The sequence below is a fragment of the Alligator mississippiensis genome, chromosome 8 (genome assembly GCF_030867095.1).
Source record: "Alligator mississippiensis isolate rAllMis1 chromosome 8, rAllMis1, whole genome shotgun sequence".
Lineage (NCBI taxonomy): Eukaryota > Metazoa > Chordata > Crocodylia > Alligatoridae > Alligator > Alligator mississippiensis.
In genome coordinates, this window is record NC_081831.1 from 2,207,982 (window position 1) to 2,231,955 (window position 23,974).

General features: G+C 53.3%; 4 protein-coding genes across 11 annotated transcripts in view; 2 read left to right on the forward strand and 2 right to left on the reverse strand.

Annotated features, from left to right (window-relative positions):
- The window catches only part of RPL38 (ribosomal protein L38), a 548,453-nt gene that overhangs the window by 242,203 nt on the left and 282,276 nt on the right, over window positions 1-23,974 (reverse strand). The gene's annotated exons all lie outside the window — the stretch shown is intronic.
- Window positions 12-6,960, forward strand: CPSF4L (cleavage and polyadenylation specific factor 4 like). The gene is made up of 8 exons (XM_014601990.3): window positions 12-2,995; window positions 3,470-3,520; window positions 3,723-3,875; window positions 4,253-4,348; window positions 4,685-4,778; window positions 5,043-5,085; window positions 5,600-5,776; window positions 6,026-6,960. Exons 1-8 carry the CDS (start codon window positions 2,893-2,895, stop codon window positions 6,092-6,094), a joined length of 786 nt encoding a protein of 261 aa, XP_014457476.1. The 5' UTR covers window positions 12-2,892; the 3' UTR covers window positions 6,095-6,960.
- C8H17orf80 (chromosome 8 C17orf80 homolog) lies at window positions 7,538-12,515 on the reverse strand. 5 transcript variants are annotated; one of them, XM_059732007.1, is made up of 6 exons: window positions 12,169-12,291; window positions 11,763-12,002; window positions 9,963-11,438; window positions 9,122-9,229; window positions 8,794-8,910; window positions 7,538-7,703 (listed from the first exon to the last, which is right to left on the reverse strand). In XM_059732007.1, the coding sequence occupies exons 3-6, from the start codon at window positions 11,428-11,430 to the stop codon at window positions 7,675-7,677; spliced, it is 1,722 nt and encodes a 573-aa protein (XP_059587990.1). In that variant the 5' UTR covers window positions 11,431-11,438; window positions 11,763-12,002; window positions 12,169-12,291; the 3' UTR covers window positions 7,538-7,674. The 5 variants fall into 5 exon arrangements, with proteins under 5 accessions (XP_059587990.1, XP_006275985.2, XP_059587991.1 ...); XM_006275923.4 differs by lacking the exons at window positions 11,763-12,002; window positions 12,169-12,291 and adding an exon at window positions 12,430-12,515; XM_059732008.1 differs by lacking the exon at window positions 11,763-12,002.
- On the forward strand, window positions 15,332-23,951 carry VCF1 (VCP nuclear cofactor family member 1). Of its 3 annotated transcripts, none has more exons than XM_006275925.4 (4): window positions 15,332-15,509; window positions 16,959-17,055; window positions 20,975-21,037; window positions 23,270-23,951. In XM_006275925.4, exons 1-4 carry the CDS (start codon window positions 15,463-15,465, stop codon window positions 23,507-23,509), a joined length of 447 nt encoding a protein of 148 aa, XP_006275987.1. In that variant the 5' UTR covers window positions 15,332-15,462; the 3' UTR covers window positions 23,510-23,951. The 3 variants fall into 3 exon arrangements, with proteins under 3 accessions (XP_006275987.1, XP_006275986.1, XP_019349892.1); XM_019494347.2 differs by lacking the exon at window positions 15,332-15,509 and adding an exon at window positions 15,643-16,485; XM_006275924.4 differs by lacking the exon at window positions 20,975-21,037 and having other exon boundaries at window positions 15,338-15,509.

Genomic DNA, 23,974 nt, shown 5'->3' on the forward strand with positions numbered 1-23,974 from the left:
TGGGGTGGTCTGAATCCAGCCCCCTGCTCCATCAGCCTGTCTCCTGATGCAGGGGGTCGGGTCATGCGGGCGATGCCTGTGGTGTGTGCCCACTGTCTCCAGCGCTGGGTGCTGGTGGGGGTTAATGCAAGCTGGACAGGGCCAAGAGAGCTGCTGTCTTGCCTGGAGGGGCTCTTGGGAGCGGGGAGCGTGAGGTCCCATGGGGTCATCCCTCTGGGGAGGTGGGGAGCGGGGTTTCTCCCTGCACTGAGATCAGTGCCCTGGGCCAACTCCCTTCTGCCTGCAGCTGTGGGTGCGCGGAGGGGAAGTGAAGCATGTGGAAATCCAGCTGTGCAATTTCCAACGCCCTGCTGCCACTCGATGCCGCCTGCCTGCCTGGGAAGGGCTCAACTTCCCTTGGCAGTTTCCTGCCCTGCAAGTCAGAGCCCTCAGGCCTGTGAGCTGGCAGACCGGCTGTCGTGGTGTCAGAGCTGGAAAACCCCTGGGCTGGGCTGGGCTGGATGAGGCCTGGCTTCCCCTGGGTAGGGCCAGAGGGAGCATCTGGGGGGTGTAGCTCTGCCCCCAGGCAGGTGGCTGCACAGTGCATGCAGAATTGCACCCAGCACCCCCTTCCCAGGCTGCCAGGGGCATTGCTGAGAGCAGCTAGGCTTGCATAGCACCTGTGTCACTGGCCTCCAGCATCGTGCTGCTCTCGAGATGGAGAGGGTACAGCTCCAGCCCTGGCCTGATGCCTGTCGAGGGGCAGTGGAGGCTGAGGGGCATTGCTTTATCTGCAGCTGCCACTTCTCCGGCCGTGGCCGCCTTCCCGTCCCAGAGCGCTGCGCCGGCCGGCCGGCTGCAGCCGTGTGCTGGACCTTGGTGCATAAAGGGGCTCTTTCAGCAAAGCCTGGACTCTGCACAAGGCTGCGCCTGTGCTCCGGGCTCGGTGGCCTGCTCCCAGCCCTCAGCCCACCCAGGCTGTTTATCAGCCTCGCGTGCTGTGGCCGCAGCTTATCTGTCCATCGGTGTTTGTGCCTCAGTGCCCAGCTGGGACGGGGGAGAGCTGGGTCACTGCATGGATGGATCTGGGTGGTGACCGGCACTGCTGGTCTGACCGGTTCCTCTAAGCTCTCCTGGCCCAGGCCTGGCAGAGGCAGGAGAGGGAATAGGGATGGGGCTGGGCCCTCTTGCACCTACTTCTATGGGCCCGTGCAATGAGGGACTCCATCCCCATCAAGGGAGGGCCTGGCTGGGAGAAGGGCTGCAGCTGCACCGGTGCTATCCCCTCCAGGGACTCCCTGCCAACCTGGGAATAGCATCTCTGGCTACCGTCCAGTTGGGCACTTCCCGCTCGCACGGCCTCGTATTCCCCGGGGGAGCCAGAAACCTTTTGCCTTGGCTCTGCGACCAGCAACACCGCCAACTTGGTGCATGCATGTCTCGGGTATGGGCTGAGACCCCCCAAACTTGGTCCCTGCCCATCGCTCAGGGATGTCCCATGGGGGCACTGCCAGGGGACAGCCCCTGCATACAGGGCAAGCCTGAGGCCTGGCCAGGCGAGTGTGGACGTGGTGCATAGGGAGTGGGGCCAGGCCTGCCCTGCCGGGTGCCAGGCCCCCGGGCACAATGCTGGATCTATGAGGGCCCAGCGGGCAGCGCGGGCAGGACATTGGCCTATTGTTGCAGGGAAGAAAGAACAACAGCAGCTGGCTGGCCTGGCTCCACGGCAGGTTCACCCTTTGCTATCCTTTAACGTGCCTCGGACACCAGTGCAGCCACTGGGCTGGGGGATGCAGCAGCGTGGGCTGGTATCAGCTGGCCCGTGCACCCCGTCCGTCCATCCATCCGTGGCCCTGTGCAGGGGGAGAGGGCTCCTAGCCGCTACAGGCGTGCTAAACGTGACGGCTGCCGCATGGCGCAGGAGGGAGGGTGGATGCGCTGCTTGGGGCACAGGGAGAGCCAGCCACGTGACGCCCTCGCCCGTCAAGCAGCCGTCGGCTCCTTTGGTGACGCCTGTCAGCTCTAGCCCGGGCGTCCGAGAGCGCCCGCCTGCCTCGAACCGACGGGGCAGAAACGTGCCGTGGCTCTCCGAGCAGGAGGCGACGAGGACTCTGCTCTTGGCGACGGCGGAGAGGCAGCGGAGATGCCCACGCCGCCGAGTCTCGCCCAGCAGCAGGGTCATAGGAGCGTTCGTCCACGTGCTGGGATGCGGCACCGCCTCGGTCACCCTGCGGCCAGCTGGGCAGGGGTCAAAGCTTCGTGCTCACCGCTAGCTGGGCATTTGGGCAGGGAGCAGGGCTTCTGCATTGCTCCCCGGGCCCCCGGTGCATTGGGTCTGAGAGCCGGAGTCTGCTCTGAGCCAGGCTACAACGCGCCCACACCACGGCAGGGCTCGGCCGTGTCCAAAACGGGTCCCCAGCTGGGGCTTGGCAGGTTCTCCCTTCACCCTCCGTGCAATGCAGACCTGGGTGGCTCCAAGGCTGCAAACGACCTTCCCGCAGCAAAAGGATTCCCGCATCCCAAGCCAGCCAGGCCTGAAGGAGCCATGGGTCCCTGTGCAGGGAGCAGGGCTGGGGCTAGCAGGCCCCCGGCTTCCCTCCAGCTGGGCTGCAGCGCTGGCAATCAGGCCTGCAAATTGGGAGCAGATGCTGGGCTCCTGCTCCCTGCGCTGGGGCTGGCTGCTCCACCTTCCCTCCCCTGCTTCCGGAGCAGGGGCTGGGAGCCTGGCCTGGCTCAGCTCCTTTCCTGGACCAGCTTGGGACTCAGCCTGGGTTGTGGGGTGCTGAGAAGGGCTTGGGAGGGGTCGGGGATGCTGGGGAAGCCGACCACTGCCTCTCTGCACCATTACTGGTACCTGGCTCTGTCTCATCCCTCCATCAGCTGGGGCAGAGGGGAAGGTCCCAGGCTGGGGAGATGCAGGAGCTCGTGGCCAGGGTGGAGAAGCTCACGTTCAAGTTGGAGATGGATGTGATGCAGCAGAGAGGGGCCCTGCTGCTGCCCTTCCCGGGCATGGACAGTAAGTCACGGGCTGGGTTGGGGACCTGAACTGCCTGGACCTCAGCTGCTTGCAGCCTTTCTTGTGCATGGAGGGGGCTCCATCTCTCTGGGGGCACAGCTGCTTGCTTGGCTCTGCCAAACCCAGCCTGTCTGAGTGCTGAGATAGATAGCAGCTCCACGGCTGCCCCAGGGGCTGGGGAGCTGGGTCAGTGCAGGTCCTGGTCTAAGTTAGACTTACTGGGGGGTGCAAACGGGAGACCCCAGTGCACCAGCTGGATTTTCACCCTGTGCTTCCAGGGGTAAACTCTCCATTGGAGTAACCCCAGGGAGGGGGTCCGTGCCATCCTCCCACTACTGCTTTTGCACTGGGGTAATACCAGCGAGCCTCGTGCTTGCCTGTGCCCTGCAAGCCGGGGCTTCCCTGTCCCACCGAGCAGCTGGGGATGCCCGTGGGCTGCAGCCAGTGCCCCCATAACCTCCTCTCTCCCCGCAGAGTCGGGGGCAGCCGTGTGCGAGTTCTTCCTCCGCGGGCTGTGTGGGAAGGGTGAGTAGCCCCAGGGCCATGTGCGGGATGGGGGGACACTAGCCATGCCCCGCAGGGGTCACGAGCTGAGCTCACAGGCAGGTCCCCTAAGCTTGCATGAGTCCTGAGTTCGGCATGGATTTGGGTGACCCCAGCTGCAGCCTGGATGCCACCCAGGCCTGGCAGCATGGCCCTGGCTCAAGCAGGCGTCCCCCCGGGCCAGGCCTGATGTGCCCCTTCCGGCACGCGCATGGGGAGAAGTCGGTGGTGTGCAAGCATTGGCTGCGGGGGCTCTGCAAGAAGGGGGACCACTGCGAGTTCCTGCACGAGTACGACGTCACCAAGATGCCCGAGTGCTACTTCTACTCCAAATTCGGTGCGTGTCGGCAGCTGGGGATGGGGACGATGCTGGGACCCTGCTCTGGCTCTGTTGGGAATAGGGGGCATCTGCTGTGTGGTGGTAATGGGCAGGGGGGCTTTGCTCAAGCCCACCCCTCTTTGGAGCCCTGCTCCGGGTGCTGCTGGTTGCAAGGGGCCTGGGAACGGGCAGCGGGCGCCACCTGCTGTCCCCCTCCCCTAGAGAGCTGGCAGCCCGGGTCCAGCCGTCCTGGCCCGAAAGCCCCCGGAGAAGGCCCTGCACTTCCATGGGGCTGCCCTTCAGTTTGCATGGAGGAGGGTGGGGACCGGTGCAATGCACCTGCACTTGTCCTTGAAATCCTCCTGACCCCGGGAATATCCCAACCCCACTCCCAGGTGAGTGCAGCAACAAGGAGTGCCCCTTCCTGCACCTCGACTCGGCTTCCAGGGCGAAGGACTGTCCTTGGTACGACGAGGGGTTCTGCAAACACGGTGAATACCTCGCGCTCGGTGAAGCCCACCCGGGGGGCAGCGAGAGGAGCAGTGAGGCAGGACTCCTGGTTACTCTGCTTAGCTATGCCACAGAGTGGTGTTGGGGGAGGCCTCAGTTTCCCTCTGTAAAATGGCTATAATACTTGCTTTGTGGTGCCCTTGGAGCCTATTTGGAGTTATTGTTGAGGGGGGGAGGGAAATGGGGAGGCAGCCAGGCTGCAAACCCCACGATCAGTCTCTCCGCTGTTTGATATCGGTGCCTGCCACTGCCCCAAGCCTAGTTCTCGCTGGGCTCTGCTGACGCCGTCTCTCCCTCCGGCTGCGTGTGTGTGGCAGGTCCCCTGTGCAGATACAAGCACACCCGGAGGGTCATGTGCACCAACTACCTGGCTGGCTTCTGCCCCGATGGCCCTCGGTGCAAGTTCGTGCAGTACGTATCCGTGCAGGCAGCTGTGACGCCCGGCAAGCCTCTCCCGGGCTGTGCCGCTGTGTCATTGCCCTCCGCTGAGGCCTGTGCATGCGGGGTGGGTCCGTGCTGCTCTATCTCTGGGGTCCAGGCTGGCAGCTGCTGCTTCCCCTCCCATGTGCCCCTTGCTCTGGTCAGAGCCCCTTGCCAGCCTCCAGATGCCTGAACAAGGGCTCGCAGGGACATGGCCATGTGCAAGGAGTGAATTGGCCTTTCTTTCTGCTCTAGCCCCAAGGCCAACTTGATGCTGGACAGCTTGGAGCGCTCCAAGGTAAGGCCTGGCAAGGGGCTGCGACGCTACTGCCCTGTGCCAGGCTCGTGGGCACAGCTAGGGAGAGCGAGAGAAACCCAAGCATGCCTGTGCTGGGCACTGCCGTGTCACCATCGCTCGGTGCCGCTCTACAGCCACGTGCTGCATCTTCATTGGGGTTCCCTGTAGGCATGGGGGGTTCTCCAATTTTGGGGGAGTCACCCCTCCCTTTGAAGCTTGCAGACAGCCTGCAGCAGGGCACCTGGTTCAGGATGGGCATGTCATGCGCTGCCATCCAGGTGGGCGATGGAGCGCCCCAGGACCCCCCAATCGGGGTTTAACAACGGCGCATCTTTGGCATTTGTCCTTCAGGGGCTGGGGCCTCTGGATTGACACTTTCAAGCAACCTTGGTCCTATTTGTCATGGAAGTTGAGAGCTCCTGGGTAGGAGCACGGCAGCGGGGGATTGAAATCATGACCTGCCTCCGATGCTGTCCCCCACCTGGGGTGACTGACTGATTTCCCCCTTGCACAGGGGCTTCCCGTGACGACAGATGGAGACGGCGGTCACAAGCCGTCCCTCCCAGAAGCCCAGTTGTTCCCTCGCCCTTCCTGGAGCAGCAGTGCCCAGCACCCGGCCAAGAAAGCACCAGAGACCTGCGGCTACCCCTACGGATTCCTGCGGCCCCTCGAGCAGGTGACATGCTTCAAGGTGAGCGCTGGTGGCAAGAGACAGGCTTGGGCGGGGATCGGGGTGGACTTCAAGTCCTTGGAGCAGAGAGAGCCAAGTCCTGGACTCAGAAGCCATGCACCATTGAGGGGCCAATGCACATTACGCCGTCGTGGCCTTGCTGGCATGCCTGGATCCATGCTCGACTGTACATTCAAAGCTCTTGGGTCAACTGGTTCACAGGTGCTGCCCAGAGGGGAGTCAGGGTTATTCTCTGTGCTTCCCTTCCAGTGTGGGGAGAAGGGTCACTACGCCAATAAATGCGGCAAGAGTCGTCTGGGGATGCTGCTGGGGAAGTGACTCGTGAGCCTCCTTGGAGGAGAAGCCAGAGGAAGATGCCAGGCTGCGACAGGCGGTATCATCTGGAAGCCCATCAGGATTTAACCGGGGAACCCAGCCAGGGAAACCCGGCTCGGGGCAACTTTCTTTGTCAGCTCCTTGCACAGCGAGAGGAGGGGAGGAATGCAGCTTCAGTGGTGTCGATGGTAACCGCAGTTCCCACTGGCTTTGCAAATGTCATGCCGTCTCCTGCGTCGGATTGATGGCTCGGCTTTTCAGACTGTGCATCGGATGTGTAATCATGCCAGGACTAAAGTACGGGGTGAGCGCAGCCAGCGTCTGGAGCTGGGCTAATGTGGGGGGGTGGGGAGGCTTTGCAGCAGAGGTGAGGCTGACGGGAGCTTGCATCAAGCTGCGGGGAAATGTGGTTTTCCTCCTCTCCTCTAGCAAAATGCCCAAGCTAAGGGCAAAGATGCAACTCATCCCAACTGCATGCGCCTGCAGGGTCTTCCTTGAAAACCCAGGCAGCTTCCTACCCGCAGGCTTCCCTGAGACACTGGGACATGGAGAGAGGCACTAATGTCCCCTTAATATATGGAGGAGCATGTATAGGCCCAGGAATCAATGCTGATGGTGACCTCTCTCTTGACCCAAGTCACTTGGCTCCAAGCCTCTACTTTCTCCTCTGTAAAATGGGGCTGAGGGGTGGGATCCCCCAAGGGAAGGTGCAGCGGGGCTTTGATTTTAAAGGAACAGGTGGTCCCAGATCAGAACTGGGGGAGCACACAGGAGACTGGTTGCTGGAGGGGGGTGCTCACTGTGACCTCTGCACAACTGGATTTTTGTGAACCGTCCTACAGTTTATTTCTAATAAAGTTTATTCTTCAGCCTGTCGTGATTGCCCTTCCCTATCGTACCCTCTCTGCTCTACACCTTGCAGCTGGAGGAAGCAGCTTTGCAGCTCCTTCTCAACCCAACCTCCTGCTGCACAGCTGTTCTGGGACTTAGGAGTGGATTAGAGATAAGTGGATTAGACATAAGAGATGCAGGATACCAAGGCTGGGAGCAGCCCTCCTCTTCCTCACTGCCCAGTGGTAAACGGAGGTGTTGTAAGCTCGGAGATGCATGGGGAGGAGGGGGATGTGGAATGGGGGCAGAAGCCCCGTCCAGAGCAGAACCCTTTTGAAGGATGGGAGTAGTTATTCCTCTAAAGTCCCACTTCTCCCCTCCCCACAACCCTACTCATCATTGCAGCATACCCATGCATGCAGCGAGAGACTGAAGTTTGATGTGAGCTGAAGCAATAACTACTACTGAGCTCTGATACCCATTTTACTGGCCTGTCATTCAGCTCTTGCTATTTACATAGCGAACACGAATGCTTGGAAGAGCAGCAGCAACATGCAGGTCGACACCTGTGTGGTACTGAATGGGATGGGAGAGGCATTCAAGACAATACTCCCCTTAGGAAAAACTTAATATATTTAATTTCAAAACCAAAGCATCCTGTGCCTGCCCCGAATCCCTGCTGGAACGCAGGCAGCGAGATCCAGGCCCTGTTCCCACACCGCCGTCCAGGCTCGTCCGTCACGGTGCCACCTTCAGTGGTACTTGCGCCACCGACTGGCTTCTTTAATGAGAGAGAAAGGCGTGTTACAACATAATGTGTGTGAAACTTGTTACCTTGGGTATAAGGGAGAATAAATAAGCTTGTTACTCTGGGTATAAAGGAGCGTTATGACATAACTGTGTGTGCAACTCGTTACCCTGGCTATGAAGGAGTGTGCTGTTGCTCTGGTCGCTTTTAGACATTGAGATCACCTAAGCTGCCTTATTGTTGTAGAGGTTTTTTTAAACCTCTCTCTACTAATTTCCATGGCTGCCCCTTGCAGGTCGACCGTCCAGTAACTAGCAGGCCTGTGAAGTGTGATAGCTCAAGGAAGGGCAGACAGCGTACTGGCAGGAGTAAAGGGATTAAAATCCTAATTGTAGCAGCAAAAGTAATGTTGAAACTTGTGGAGATGTGTCCAGGTACAAGTGTGTTCCTCCCTGGCTAACAGCGGCATGGCTGGGAGGTAAAGACTTCTGGAAAGCTTTGCTCACGTGGGGCTCAGAGGGTTTTACAACCCTGAAATGCTAGCATACGAACCCAGCTCTCTGAAAATGGGTTGTGCGATGGGAGTCTGATTGTGCCCATCGCCACGAGAACAGCCAGCTGCTAAAAGTACCCACGAAATGGGAAAGTAGCACCTCCCCTGCCCCGGGTAGGGAGCAGAGCGGTGTGATCCCAACCTGTGCTGCCCAGTGTGGCCACTCTCTTTCTGGACAAGTAAGAACAGCTCAGCTCGGAGGAAGGACTTATCCCATCCATCATAAACGAGCTGGATCAGGCACATAACACAGGGCCTTTCCAGCTGGTTACTATAGTGTGGCCAGTCCCCGCTGCTGAGGGCTTTGATTCCAGGTTGTGAAACCACCGACTGGCTCATGCTGGTGTCAGAGGGGTGGCGAACTTCATGACTACAACAAACCAAGTTTTGTAACTAAAACCAATACTGATGTTCTGCTGGGGAGCTGCATCCTGTCCTTACAGGGGATGGCAAGTCATATTTGTGCAGCGTGGAAGCCCGTGCTCCCGGTGCTGAAACAGCTGACATAAAGGAAAGCTCCTAAAGGAAGACTGCCCTGAAAGGAGAGAGATGCCAAAAAGAAACCCTTACTCATGTGCTCGTATTGCCAGCAGTAGCTGAGGACGCAGTAGCCAGCCAAGAGCATGGAGATCCCCACAGCTCCTCCCTTCTTCATGTCGATGTATTTGCTGTAGTAGCTGTTCCAGGCTGTTGAAACAGATACAGGGCCCAGCTCGCTCACTGCTTTTACAGGAGTGCCGATGGGCTCGTTACCGTTTAGAAGCCAAACGAGCGGCTCAGCCTAGTCCCTTCCCCCTGGCAGCGGCACCTCGGCACCAGCTGTTTCTTACCCCAATTTGCTGCCTCCTTCTTCAAGCAGGCTTTAGGCACCAAGGGGAAGCAACCGCTCCAGCCTCACCTGTCTGTGTTGTGTTCAGCAGCCCCTTCGGAGAGAAGTCGCGGGTCACCAGCCAAACGGGCAGCTCCCCCAGCGTCACGTCCGGCAGACACTTTTCCAGGAGGGGACCTGCAAAAGGCAGAGCCGTGCACATCAGAGGTAGAGAGGACAGGGCTGGGGCACGGTGCCCGTGTGCTTTGCTGGCAGGAGAGGGCACTTGAACTTCCTCAGCGTCGCTCAAGGCCACTTGTGCCATGGGCCTTTCATTGCGTCTGTCTGAAATGATGCCTCTAGCTCCGAGTGGATGAGTCTGCTCTCTTCCCTAATGGTGAGGCCTCAGGGAAGGCCATTCCTGCTTCCTGCCTGGATAAAGAAAGGTGCTCTGGATGCTGTAGAGAGGGCACTGGGGAGAGGAAAGCTCTTTTGGGTATTAAGACACATGGGTCTGCTGCCTGCATGGGGCCGTCAGGGGAAGTCAAGGAGGAGACAGCTGCTGGCTGCAAGAAGGTCCCTGGTAATCCTGCTCAGTGGCACATCCCTACCTTGTAAAGTCCAAGCCTGCAAGGTATCACAGGCCAGGGGCTAGCTCTAGGGCTGGGGTGGGGAGGTCTGGACTAGGAGATGCCCCAATCTGGGGGGCACGGGGAAAAAACACCCCATGCAAAAGGAAAGCAGCCCTGTTTCCCCAGGAGACTATGCAGCTAGCTATGCTGTTGCTGGTGAAATGAGCCATCCCCCTCCAGACAGGGAAGTCCATCAGTGAGAAACTGGTACCCGCTCCCCCTCCTGCAGGACAACTGAAACCGCCAGTGACCTCCAGGCAGTGAGTGTCAGAGGCAGGGCTGCAAGCCTCCTGCTTTACCTTGCTGCCCTTTGGAGAAGCTAGGCACCGTCTCTCTTCTTACAATCCCCACGTCCCACTGCAGAGGCTTCCCCCGAAATGCGTTCAGCCTGCGATAACTGGGATACAGTTCTGGAAACCACTCCAGCCCCCTGGCACCTTCCAGCCTGCTATTGCCAGATACCTGGGATAGGTGGAGGGGTTGGTGTTGGGAGCTGGAGACCAAACACTGTTTCAAAGCCAGCTTCGTGTATTTTGGTGTATTTGGAGGAGAGTCGGAGACGCGGGAAGGCTGCTGCTCGTCCTCCACGAGCTGCGCTATGCAGGAGAGGCGGTTGTCGGGTGTTTCTCTCCTGTGACTTGGCAAAGTACCTGCGACTGACGGATGCAACTTCCTGGTGTGGACCTTTGGATCCACGTCACCGAGCAAATCGACCCACCTCACTCTTGTCGGATGTTCGTCTCCGCTCTGCTGAGCAAGCTCACCAAGACAGCCCTGGCGCGCGGACGCTACGGGCGCATCCAGCACGGGCGTTTCAAGTGCAGTGAACCCATCGCCTTTTCTGCTCTTTTTTCCCAGCTCGTTGCTCTCTGCAGCCTCGGGAATGAGAGTCTCGGCATCCGTGGTTTCCAGAACGACCTCTCCGTGGCTGGCCAAGCAGTCTGGGTCCAGCAAGTCCACGTACCAGCTCTGCATCTCATGCTGCTCCCCAGGGACGCTTGTTGCTTTAATGTCCCTCGGCTTGGATTTCTTCCGGTCTTTGCACACTTTGACCTGGGGCTTCTCAGTCACTACGTTCAACTCACCTACATCCTCATCGCTGGCTGCAGGCTCTGCCTTGGCTCTTCTTCGTGGTGCAAGGGTTTCGACTGGCTCGTTAGGAAATCCCGAAGCAGATTTTGCATCCTGGCTCCCCGGAGCAAGTTCCAAACCTTTGCCAGGTGCTGAACTTGGGCGACCAGACGCTTTTTTACTTCTGCTTTTCTGTGGCGGGAGTAACTCCTGTGCAGCCTGTGCAGGCACCTTCCCCGCTGCCTTCATGTGTGCTTTGTCCTCGTTTTGGAGGATCTCCTTTCCCTTCTCTTTCTGGGTCTTCTTTGAAGTCCGTTTAATTGGCTGCTCCGTATTGTTATCTGGTTTTTCTGTGTGCAAGTCACTGGTTTTTCTCCCTTCAGCAGTGCTTTTGGGCTTTTGTGTGTCGTGTGCTTTGTTCTTTGCTGCACCAAGCTGCTGTTTCTGACTTTCTGGTTTTGAGTCACTCTCTGCAGTTGTTACCTGGCCTTTGCTTTGTCCTTTCTTTTTTTTGGTGGACACAAGCTGAGCTGGCTCTGGATGTCCCTTTTCCAGGTCAGCAGGCAGTGCTTTTCTGGAGTCTAAAGGAGCTCTCTCATCTCCTGCCATCTTGCAGTGTGGCAGGTGCATCTTCAGCCGCTTAAAAGGCTTTCTACAGAACGGGCACAGCTCCATTCCTGTGGAGACCTTTGCCATCTTTTTACCTGGAAAGGCAAATTTAAACACAGGGATATTACTTAATAGCATGGGGTGTAGCAGAAATGCATGCTGCGCCGGGAACTACGAGGGCAAATTCTCTTCCAACCAGGAACTGATTGGCAGGGCACAGCAGACAAGGGAAAAATGACTAGATAGCAAAGGGAAGTCAACACATTTTGGGAGGGTGGGGGACAGGGACATCACTGTAAAGGTATAAAACTGGGAATGAGAGAGATGGAGGCTCAGAAGGCAGAGATAGCTTGCCTATACCGGCAAAAGTGAGTTACATAGGGGATCTGCAAACAGCAAAGGTTATTAATGAAACACACCTTTAGTTAAGCATGTTGCAAAGCCTGGGAGTCTCCTCCCTAGCTTGCTCGGAGGGCCTGATGGCTAAGAACAAGGAAAACTCAGGGGCATCCCAACCCCACGCCTCTGGGCTTGGTCCTGCCAGTGCCCACCAAAGGATTTGGAAACATCTGAAGCCCCATGTGTGGGTGGAGGATGTTTGCCGGTAGCAGGGCCACCTATGGTCCTGGACTGCCTCGCGGGTTTGGAACTGGATTCGGCTTGGAAGATGGATAAATTTAATGAAAACCGAAACAACCCCTATGCAAAGCCCTCGAGTCCTTGTCAGCCCCGCTGTGATGGCTGCAGGGTCGAGGGCTGTCCAAAAGCAAGACCACTCGCTCCATGCTGCTCTTTGCTTTGCAGGGGAGTCTCAAGGACACGCACCCAGGAGCAAATCAGTGGGGTGCTCATGCCCCAGCTGCAGGGATGCCAGCTGGCTTCTGGGTACAGGAAAGGAGGGAAGAGAAGTCCCTTAGATAAAGCAAAAGTAAAAATCCTCCCCCCCCACGCCCCCCGCAAGCCAGCTGGGTGTGCGGCCCCTCCGCTCCCATTGCTCCAGGGATGCAAGGGGAACCAGATCTCCCCACTCCCCCTCGCAGCTCGCCCCCTGCAAGCAGGAAGCAACCCGGCAGCTCCCCCCCCTACCTGCCTGCAGCCTGGGGGAGGGAGCAATGGGTACCACGAGCTCTGACCTCACTTCCCAGAGGCGGCGCAAACCCTGCCTGCTCCGGGTGTGGACGCAGCTGTGGTTGCAGGCTCAGCCTGTCACATGATCCCAGCCAGGACCAGAGCTGATGCTAATCAAAGCCCAGGCATAAAACCTTTTGCAAAGCAAAGCAGGCAAGCATAAGGTTTTTGTGCAAACAAGGCATTTGGGGTGGGGTTTTGACTGGTCCTTTTCCAGCTCTTTTTTGCCTGCTTTTCTCTGCAGCGGTGTCATGCAGAGGGATTTGAGGTTTCTCAAGGAAAACGGACTCATGGATTTGGAATTAGTTTTTGCTAATTTGGGATGCATACAAAAAAAGAAAGTGATATCTTTTATTAAACCAACTAAATAGTTGGGACAATTGTTCTTTGCACGAACAGCACAAACACACTTCTTCAGGCATAGGGAGAGCCTGCTGCTGTTTCGTGTTCTTCTGCATGGCAAAGAAGCCAAAATGCAACGTGCAAAATGCAGGGCAGGGAAAGCAGAGGTGGGCGGGGAGTCACCAGGGGCTGGATGTTCAGAGCCATGCACTGTTTAACACATGGAAACATGCAAAATGCAGGTCAGGGAAAGCAGAGATGGCCAGGGAGTCACCAGGGCCTGGATGTTTGGAGCCATGCACAATGCAACATGCAAAATGCAGGGAAACATGCAAAATGCAGGACAAGGAAAGGAGAGGTGGGCAGGGAGTCACCAGGGGCTGGATGTTCAGAGCCATGCACTATTTAGCACGTGGAAACACGCAAAATGCAACATGCAAAATGCAGGGAAACATGCAAAATGCAGGGCAGGGAAAGCAGAGATGGCCAGGGAGTCACCAGGGCCTGGATGTTCGGAGCCATGCACTATGCAGCACATGGAAACATGCACAATGCAACATGCAAAATGCAGGGAAACATGCAAAATGCAGGGCAGGGAAAGGAGAGGTGGGCAGGGAGTCACCAGGGCCTGGATGTTTGGAGCCATGCACTATTTAGCACGTGGAAACATGCAAAATGCAGGGAAACATGCAAAATGCAGGGCAGGGAAAGGAGAGGTGGGCAGGGAGTCACCAGGGGCTGGATGTTCAGAGCCATGCACTATTTAGCACGTGGAAACATGCAAAATGCAGGGAAACATGCAAAATGCAGGGCAGGGAAAGCAGAGGTGGCTGGGGAGTCACTAGGGGCTGGATGTTCATAGCCATGCACTGTTTAACACGTGGCTTGTGCACTGATGGCTCTGAGAGCAACCCGTGCTGTTGCTTTCTGCAATAGTGCTGGACTCGGGTCCAGAGAAGGGCCACAGGAATGATGAAGGGCCTGGAGGACCAACCTTACGAGGAAAGACTAAGGGATCTGCTCAGCCTGGGGAAGAGAAGACCGAGGGGGGACATGGTGGCTGCGTATAAGCATATAAGGGGTGAATATCGGGAGCTGGGAGAAAAGCTGTTCGCTAGGGCGCTCCAGGGGAGGGAGGACCAGGAGCAATAGCCATAAACTATGCAGCAGTTCCCAAACTGGCAGATTGCGCACCGCCACTTTAAAACGGTACAACTTTAAGTACCACCAGCACATTTTTGCCATGTGATCATTGATGATCATTCGAGGTCCCTTCCAGCAAGGGTTGACATCGCTCTCCCGGTGGCTATTGAAAGCAATCCGGGAGATGGATACGGTGAACGGGTTGAACAGTACAAGTAATGACATCTTGGGACAAAACATCTCCTGGAATAGCTTCAGTCAGCGTTGGCAACCCTATTTGCAGCCGTCTGACGGGTCCAGGGAAGGAACTGTCCTGATCGACACGTTGAAGAACTACTCGGCGCAGCTCGCAAAGACGCTCCTGCGGACCCTGCCTTCCCTCTTCAGCTCCCTCCGTGCAACAAATGAAGTTTATTTCCTACCCATGGGGACTTTTTATCATCTATACTTTTCCTCAGAGCCTGATGAATGGACTCGGATCCTGAAAGTTTGCAGAAAAGGACCATTTTCTTGCAATATCCCAATTGGTTTAATAAAAGGTATCATTTTGGAACCAAGGGTTGTATTTTTTTTTGTATATATACTATTTCCAGCCTTTCATTTCTAGGATTCTCAATGCCAAAAAGCAGGAGAGGGTTGGTGGGGGCAGGCAGGATCTATCCCTCCTCTGCTTTGCTTTTCCTAGTTGCAAGGAGGAGCTGGGTGCTGGATGGAAGAGGGCGCAGCCTGCTCTGCAAGCCCAGAGCCTGCTTGGGTGAGTGCAGGGAACCATGTCTGGAAAGGGGTGCAAGCCCCTGAGAGGCACAACCCTGCTGCTGCACAAGGGTGACCCTGGCTGGGATGCAAGGGGATTGTGTGCTGGGGTGGGGTGGGGGGGGGACTGTTTGTGTTGTTTGCACTTAAGGGGTGTCAATAAAGCTGTTGTTGCACAGCTGTCCTTGCGAGCGGCTGTTCATAAAGCTGTTGTTGAAGGGAGGCCCTTTAAGAGCCCCTAGGGGGCCTTCCTAGCAGCAGGGTGTCTCCAGTACTGCCTGCTAGGGAAACGCCATTATTTGATGCCGCAGCACAGTAACCAGGCTGACTAGGGGGCTGCGAGGATACTTCGAATCCCCTCCTCACTACAAACAGCATTTTTCAAACAGGCAAAGCTGCGGGCACCTACAGGAGAGGCTTCGGGTCACAAGAGGCTTATTGTCACGATTGAGCGCATGCGCCCCGAGCCCAGACCCCTGGGAGGAAAGACGCACCGTGCCTGCTGCGCACGCGCACATGGGCGGAGCGCCTCGGCCCGCCGGCCCGTCAGGGGGCGGGGCCCGTCCTTGCGCTTGCGCAGGAAGGGGCGCGCAGCGCGGCCCGCTCAGTACGCCTGCGCAGTGGAGGGGCGGGGCCGAGAAGCGCCCGGTGCGCCTGCGCAGGAGGCGGAGACGCCGGAAGCGGCGGTGTGAGGTGAGGGGGATTTGTCCCCTCCGCGCCGCCGCCGCGCCCCGGCCTTCACCGACACCCGCCATGAGCTGCCGGCAGCCGCTGCCCAGCGAGCGGGGAGCGCGACAGCGGTGAGAGCCGGGCCGGGCCGGGCCGGGCCGGGCCGGGCCGGGGGTGGGGGAGGGGCTGGTTGCTCATCTCGGGGGTGGGGGAGGGGCTGTGCTTGGAGCCCACCTTCCCTCCTGCCCAGGCAGGGGTCGGACTTGGAGATCTACAAGATCCCTCCCGACCCCACGTCTAGGATTCCCCGATTCTATGAAAAACGTTTAAAACGAGCGAAAAGGTGTTTCCTTTCATGCAGCCTGTAGTTAAAGTGTGGACCTCGTTGCCCCTAGTTACGGGGGGAGCTGACGGCTTGGGCACGTTCCTGGAGGAAAGGGGCATCGGCTGCTGTTGATGGAGGGGCGCGGCCTCCGGATCGGACCTTCCCTAGGCCTTAAATGCCGGAGGGCGCAAGCGAGAGAGGGCTAGATGGGTGGAAAACGCTGCTCAGACCCTCCCGCCTCTGCTCGGCAAGGCGGGTGTACGGTCTGGCCCAGCACATGGCAGGTCTTATCGCCCCGGCGCCCTCTTCTGCGCTCCCGTCCCTTGTACAGAGCAGTGCCCGCGTGACGGCGTTGTTCTCGGGTGCTGCAGCAGCTTCGCCCTAGGTTTTGCGCGGCGTGCAGACCCTGACGAGCGTCTGGACGCAGCTGTCAGCAAACACACCGGGACGGGAGACGCTGGATGCCGCTCCTCGTCAAACGTTGCTAATTTGTTGGGATGTGTCCGCCTCTCAAAAGCCGACTAGTTGCCGCTGTTTTTTGCCTTGAAGCGGGACTGATGTCACAAAAGTGGGGCCGAGGCGTCCAAAGCAGCGAGGGGTTAACAGGGTTGGCTTTTGCATGTGATTTTTTTTTTTTGCAGGGTCTGAATTATAATGCTTTTAGGAGTTTAAATAGCTGTCCTCTGACCTGGCTTCAAATGCTGTCAGGGTTGAGAAGATAAAGGAAGTCGACATGGATGTCTTGATTGCAGGATGCATGTAAACAAGATGAATTTAACTGGGTACCTATTGAAGACTTTAGTCGCTGCTGTTTTCTTCCCTGCTGCTTTTCTTAGACAGGCAGATGTCATTCAAAATCCCCGGGGTTATTTTTAGAAATGTGTATGTATTAAGCAGCTTACTTGCATGGCTGAGATGTTCAAAGGAGTTTAGAGTATTTACGTACATGCTTCTCGCTAACTTTACTGTAAAATAAGAGTCCGTAGTCCCTAGATTGCTTTGAAAATGTCAGCCTGGGAATAATTTGGGGGGGGAAAAAAAAAAAAAGAGCTTGGAAATCTCCTGTAATGATTAAGTTGCAGGGAAAAAAATGTAAATCCACAGCAGAGGTTAGGTTTTTGGAGCGTTCAGTAGGTACTTATCATTTTTAGTTTTTCAGCTTAAGACTCATGGCTTAGACGAGGCGATATATGAGGTAAGGTCAATTGAGAATGGGCTGCCAAGTTTTTAACTTTCCCCCCATACCTTTCCTCAGGAAAAGGAGGCGGAATGGAAATGAAGAAGATGGCCACATCCCACAGACTAAGCGTAGTACCAGAAACGCAGTCCTTCAGGACTCCTGGGATACAGAGGTGAGATGCTTCCCGGTCTGCTTCAGGGTTTTGCTGAAGCTGGAATTGAAGGAATAATTGGCATGTGCATAATTCTGCTTATGGGGAAAAATCGCTCGCTCAGATGTACAAATACCTCATCCATGAAACTCTTGAGCCTGGGCACAGTGTTGTGCTTCAAGTACTGGATTTTCTTCCCACGGTTTGGAAATCAGCATGTTTTCTATTTTCAGTTGGTAACCTTTTACTTGAATGTTTTCACATATCTCATATTCCATAATTCACTTCTTGCGCAGCCACTGCATTATGCTGGCAGCAGAGAGACTTTCCCTGCCCCAGGGACTGAGTCGAGTATAGCAAAACGAGAAAGATAATAAACGGAGTACAGGAGCGTGTGGCTGCTTTCATCTGGCTGCGTACACTTCCAGCTTCCTTTACTTGTTACTAACTAAAATGAATGAATTGATAATAGAAACTAATGAGCACTCTTCCATGTGCTAATAGTTCTGTTATGTTGGTAACTAATGTGATAGTGCTCCTTGTAAGCAGTAATGCTAGATTGCTGTTTGCAGAGTACAATAGTGATGCTAAGTGTTTTTACTCTTGAGAGTCTCGTCTTTAATGCAAGAGTTGTGAGCTCTCTGGATTTTGTTCCTGGCTCTGCAGGGCTTTTGTGTTTGTGTGCGCGAGAGAGATGATGGATAACCTCCTAAATTCCCAGTTTCTTAGTTGTCCCTGCCTGTAAAATGGGGGATTTTTAGCTTGCAGGTATTTAAGACTGGGGATCTAATCTTTGCTGAAATTTATTAAAAAGTTCCCACAGATTTCTTGCAGAGTCATTGGTTGCATCATATATGAGTCATTTTTATGGTACACCTTGATCCTCATATGGAAAGAGCCATGCAAGGATAGAGACTTGATTTTCTGCTTTTGAAACATTTGGGGAAAAATCCTTATTTCCAAACCGTGCTTTGTGTCCGGTGCTGCTTACCTTGTACTCGCTGACGCTGAAAAAAATGGTGTTTGTACTCTTGAGTTGCAGTGATCGACTGCAGACTCAGAAATAAGTGGTGCAAGAGGAGATTCCTTCAGACCTTGTCTTCCAGGAAGTTAAAATGAGATGGCTTTGTATTAGGATTTTTCAATATATGTACATAACCACCACACTTCCAGAGAGGCACGTTGCTAAAAACAGATGGAGCAGTCTCTCTGAAAATTAGTGGCTCGTGTGGCAGACCATGGTATTGTGTATAGGGATGAAATTGCCCTTTGGTTCTGGGGTTTAATGGGCGGAGCAAAAAACCAGCTGCTTCCTGTCTGACTCTGAATCGCTTGTCAAACAGGTTATAAACATCACTTGACATGTTTAGAGTAGTTAATGGCTAAACAAGATCTGTGGCAGGAGGGGGAAGAATTTAGTGTGGAACAAGGGATTAAACTAAGAGTACCGAAACTAAGAATTTCAGGAAAAACCTTTTGAAACACCTTTGCTTGTCATTTAAACACTTAACATTTGGATTTGGCAACTAGTAAATTCACAGAAATGGGAACAACTGAGTAACTGTGTAGAGTGAGTGGATGCTCTAATAAAGCCTTTCTGTGCAGCTGCTGATTCTCTGAACTGCCTGCACGTTGGAAGCATGGGCATGAACCTTGGGTGATGGTTTTCCTGCCTGCTGTGCCATCAGTGAAATCGAATTGAAATCAAATTGCTTAATCTAACATTGAGCCTACCATTTTGTGCATGCACCTGCATTGCCAGAGTCTGTCTTTAACAAATTAAAATGCACTGATGTGCAGAAAAAGTAGAATCTCATCTTGCTGATGTTGTACTGGGGGGAGTGTTCCTGCTGGGCACAGAGTTAAAAACATCAGTGTTATTTGTGCCTGTAGGATCTAGACTTCACAGTAAGTGTTGCTGATGCATATAGTTTTTGCAAGAGCTGACTCTTCATACTTTACTTTTCCTTCTTGCTGTTCTCATCTTTGATCACTGAATCAAGTGTGCCCTGAAACTAAACGATGAGATTAAATCAATATTTTTCCGGAGGCTTTTTAAAAACTTCCCATGCCAAATAGTTAAATTCTTCTGTCCGTGGTGCATGAATATGCTGTTCATACCGCTTTGAAATTGCTGACTGTGTGTAACCTCTCTGCTTCATAATTGCAAAGTACAGAAACAAGGCAGCTCTCCTTCAGAACTTTAGACCAGCTTCAGGGTATTGGAGGTGTAGGGGAATTGTAAATGTAAATGCATAATTCAAATGAAATTATAAATAAGTAATTGTGATTTCCCTCCCCCCCCCCCTCCCTCCCCTTTCTTGGGTTAAAAGATAACTTCTTCTGTCTTTTAGGCATCCTGTTGAGTTTGATTTCTCTAAAGGCAGACCGTGAACTTGAAAATCTGTTTATTTGAAAATGTCACACCTTATAATATTACAAATAATAGTTAAGGATGGTAGGATATTTGCCTTATGCACTTGACAGTAATTTACATGTCGTGTTTGGGTGGCATTATTCTTTTTTATATACAGCATTAATGTTTGTTAGTGACAGTTCACAGATGGAGTATTGACTTGTGACTCTAAGTAGCCCTCATGCATTGGGCGGTTTTTCTCTCACTGCTTGCGTGAGCTAGATTCAGTCCAAAAATCTTCACTCTTTTCCCCCCAAAGCTCTTCCCCCACACCATAGGCAACATGCTTGATATTTTGTCTAGATCCTCCAGCCACCAAAATTGAGATTCTTGTCAGCACCCATCAGTTCTGCTCATTGCAGGGTTCTCGCTCTCCCCAACGATGCAGTTTGATCTATAAATGTACATTTGAAATGGCCGTGCTGCAGCTCCTGGATATGTTAACTTGACATAGGGGCCACACGTTGAATGTTCACCACATTTTCAATCTACTTTGGCCATCACCTTTTCCAAGACATGAGCTTGGTGTGGTTGGTTTTGCTGTAAATGTCCATTTATAAGTTAACAATTTTGATTCTATCTTCAAACGCATACACGCAAATGTCTTGTATTCCTCCGCTACAGCATACGTGGATCTGCATAGAACCGTAGCAGATCTGAGAAGGTGCCAGCTGACAAGTATCTTTGCAGCATTGCTAGATGGAGCTTTTATCCACCAACAGAATCAGCAAGGAGAGCTGCTAAGAACTTGTTCCTGGGGATGGATGGGGATCTTTATTGCCTTGCCTAATATTTTTCCTTCCTGAAATAACCTTTTCTTGCTTAACCCTGTTTCCACTGGCTCCAGTGTCATTAGTTAGCCCAAGTCAGGACAGAAAATCACTTCTCACTAGCTGAGTGTGTTAGTTGTGTTGGAGCAGGTGCCTGCTCTCAAACTGAATGTGGCTCTTCTGCTCAGGTCCCTACAAGTAGTACCATGGTGACAGAAGTCGCTGCAGCTCTTCAGTGCAGTGTCTTAAACTGAATGACAGTGTCTGGGGTCTAAGTCAAGCAAAGTTTGAGGCTACGTAATGAAGGAGCAGAGTAAGCTAAAGCTTTGAAGTGGCTTCTTGTCTTCTGTTTTGAAAACTTTGCTTAAATTTAAGTGTTGTAGACACCTACCTTCAAGGGTTGTTAGTCTAATTATGAGTTTAATCTATAAAGGGTTTTTTTATGATAGACAGTGGTCAGGCCCTCAGTATGATATGGAAAGTAAAAGGCGTCACATATCCCAAGTGAATTTTTGCACCTGAGCAGAAGTGGCATGAGATCTGCTTGGATCTCACAGTCAACAGCCTTAGAAGTAGGAAACGCGTCCCAGGACACAATCTCTTCTGCACTTTCCTCTCTCAGCTGGAACGAGAAGGCTTTTGGCTGTAGAAAGTGAGCATCATACTGCTGGTGGCTCTAAACTGTTTGTTCTGTTGCAGCTTGAAATTCTTGCGATGACTAATTACTGATACTAGTTTTTACCTTCATTTGCAGAAGGTGCCTGTAACGAAAAACAGTAAAGAAACCAGACTAAAAGGAAACAAAGTGTCCTGTGCGGTGGGTTTCTCTCCAAGGCTGCTGTAATTTGCCCCGTGTAACAGCGTTGCATTTTAATTGTGTACATTATGAAAAATGAGGTGCTAGCGCAAACATGCCTTAGTGGACGCCCCTTCCTCAGGCAGTCTCCTCTGTAGTGCCAGTAGGATGAGCAGCCAGTCGCTCATACACTATTTTTATGTATTTATTTTGCTTCTGACTTACCCAGGCAAGTCAAACTTTGTCAGTGTTCTCGCACTGATTTCAGACTCAAGAGGTGTCAGCCCCCAGCTTTTGTTTTCTTCCTTGTTATTACAGGTGGACTATAAAGGTGTGTGTAAAGAGCAAAAATGAAATCCCACATGCTTCTAGGTGGGGCCCCGGTGATGTACTGCATAAATTGGTGTTTTGGGTCTCGGTCCGATAGCAGGCTCTGAAATGGCTTGATTGAGCACCTCTCGTTTGGACTGGCCCATGTCAGTGGCTTCTGGCGTAACGTGCACTTCATGGACCGGCACTGCTGCAGAGCTTGGCACAAACTGTACTGTGTGGATGCCACTTTTCTTCAGTAGATGTTTCTCCAAAGATGATGCAGTGAAGCTTTGACCTTTGAGGGCTCAGACTCCTAGTATCTTATTGGTCGTGATTGTTAAATTGCAGTTGCCGACTCTAAAGAAATTGCCACACAAACACATTTATTATAAAGGCTGGCTGCCAGGACAGGCATCTAGATGATGGACGCTCCCCATGGAAATAAAAAATGGCCTCATAATCAAAGCCCTGGGCAACTGGTGCCTCCCGAATTGGGGGCACCAGATTGCTGACGGGGGTTTGGTCCCCCAGTGGCTGGCTGCCCGGCCTGGAACCACCAGTGGTGAAACCAGAAGTGAACTTCTGCCAGCACTTCTGGTTTTGCAGCTGGCACTTCCAGGGGGTGCACGTACACCTGCGTGCACCCCCTACACATCGCCAATGATCAAAGCAAAGCTTGAGGGAGCTGTACTTGCCTTGCAAACATCTCTTCATTTAATTTGGTCAGTGTAACATTCCCATGTTCAGGAGCATATTTGTGGTTAAAAAAAACTGCCTCTTCAGGGGGGAAAAAAGAGTTTTTTATTGCTCTTTGAAGATTTTTTGTAACTGATAATCATCCATTTGTTTGAGCTAGCTGTCCTGCAAGTTTGAATTCACATTAGCTAATTAATTAGTCACTTTCTCATGGGTCTGTGACATCCTGCAGTGTCCTAAATGCTGCGTGAGAAGAGCGCAACAGGAAGTGTTTTGACTGCAGCTAAAAAAAACCAAATGATGAAACCTTACTAGCTCTCCTTAATCTAGTTTAGCTGAAGTCACCTTATGTCTCTTTGAAACGTCAGAGAATAAGCTTAAATATGAGTGGCTGATGAGTGCTTCAGTGGTGCCTGTTATAAAACGCGCAGATGCTTAAACCCTGGCAGCAGGACGCTGTCGTCTTGTGCAAGCTAAATCATGAGTTCAGCCCTCACTGTTGCATGCGAAGTTATTTTAGTGGCTTGCACTCTGGCAGCCTTGAGACTGTGGTGTAATCCCTGGGTCAGCCTTTCTCACTGCAGCGCAGAGCGTGTTGTGATGCAGAAAGCCTGACATCTGCCTTGCCGATACAAAGTGGAAACGTGCTGCAAGGATGCCGTGTGGTGTTGCGGTGCTCACCGCCCCACACGGGCAAGCATCTTATTGCAGTGTTTGGCACCTTGCCTCGCTTTGGAAGCTCCCTGTGTCTTGCACTCTTCTACGAGAGTACTGACCAGGCGATGCACCGCCCTTAGTCTGAAAGCGGTTATTTCAACAGTTCTTGTCGCCTACTCCAAGTCTTTTTGCCCTGCTGCACTGACACAACTTAACTGGAATCACGGCTCTCCCTTCCACCCCCCAGTTTTTAGGCCAAAAGGTTATGAAGCTTCCCATGGGTAAGGGGGTGAAAGTGAGGCTGCAAAGAACTGTGTGGGTTTTGATTTGCGCTGAAATGGCCACAGTAACCTGCCTATCGTTGGCTTTTTAAAGTGCTTCCATATACCGACCATCATCCAAGTGCTTGTTGCACAGATATGCTGTCTTGTAGTTCAGTTCCTCCACAAATGGCTCAGCGGTCAACACCTGAGCCTTGAAACTTGGTGGGCGGGAGCTTTTGGATGACGTGTGATCCATTTACAAATATGCATAGGAGAAGAACCGTGTTAAGTATCACCTGCATGTAACCTTGTCTTTGTTCCGTAGTCCTCCAGCAGCGATAGCGGCAGCAGCAGCAGCTGTAGTAGCAGTAGCATCCACAGCCCTGACAGAGCAAGCGGTCCAGAAAGCAGCTTAAACCAGATCATTGCAGGATCCAGCCCTGGCACCTCTCAGTCCCTTCAGGAGCAGTCTGCACTAAGTCAAGGTCCTTACTTCCACATCAACCAGATCCTGAAGGAGGCACACTTTCATAGCTTACAGAGCCGGGGGCGCCCTCCGACATGATGAAGCAGCAGTTCCTTGCCTTCTGTGAAGGGACAGCACTGTGTAGATTTGATATTTCAACTTCAAGTTTGTTAAAATGGAATTGCACAAAACGCCTGTTGCCTTTTCAGTCTATATTTGAAATAACAGGTTAACAGGAAATTGTTTACTTGTGGTTTGCTGCACTATTGCAATGCAAAAGGGGCTTTGAAGCAATTTTTATAGGATTCTTTTTGGGGTGGGTACAAATGACATGTCGAGCTGAGTCTGAGGAATCCAGATCTGTATTATAGGAGTGCATAACGGTCCAATTCCAATTGACTGCCTAATCTGTTTGTTAGCAACTTGTTGCTTTATGTAAAAGTTCTTACAAAACATTCATCTTCAGTTTTATAAGTCTCTCTTCTGTTTGTTTTTTTGGTTTGTTTTTTTTTTAATTTCAATAAACTAGTAAATAAGTTTCCATGGTGAAATATCTTCTTTTCG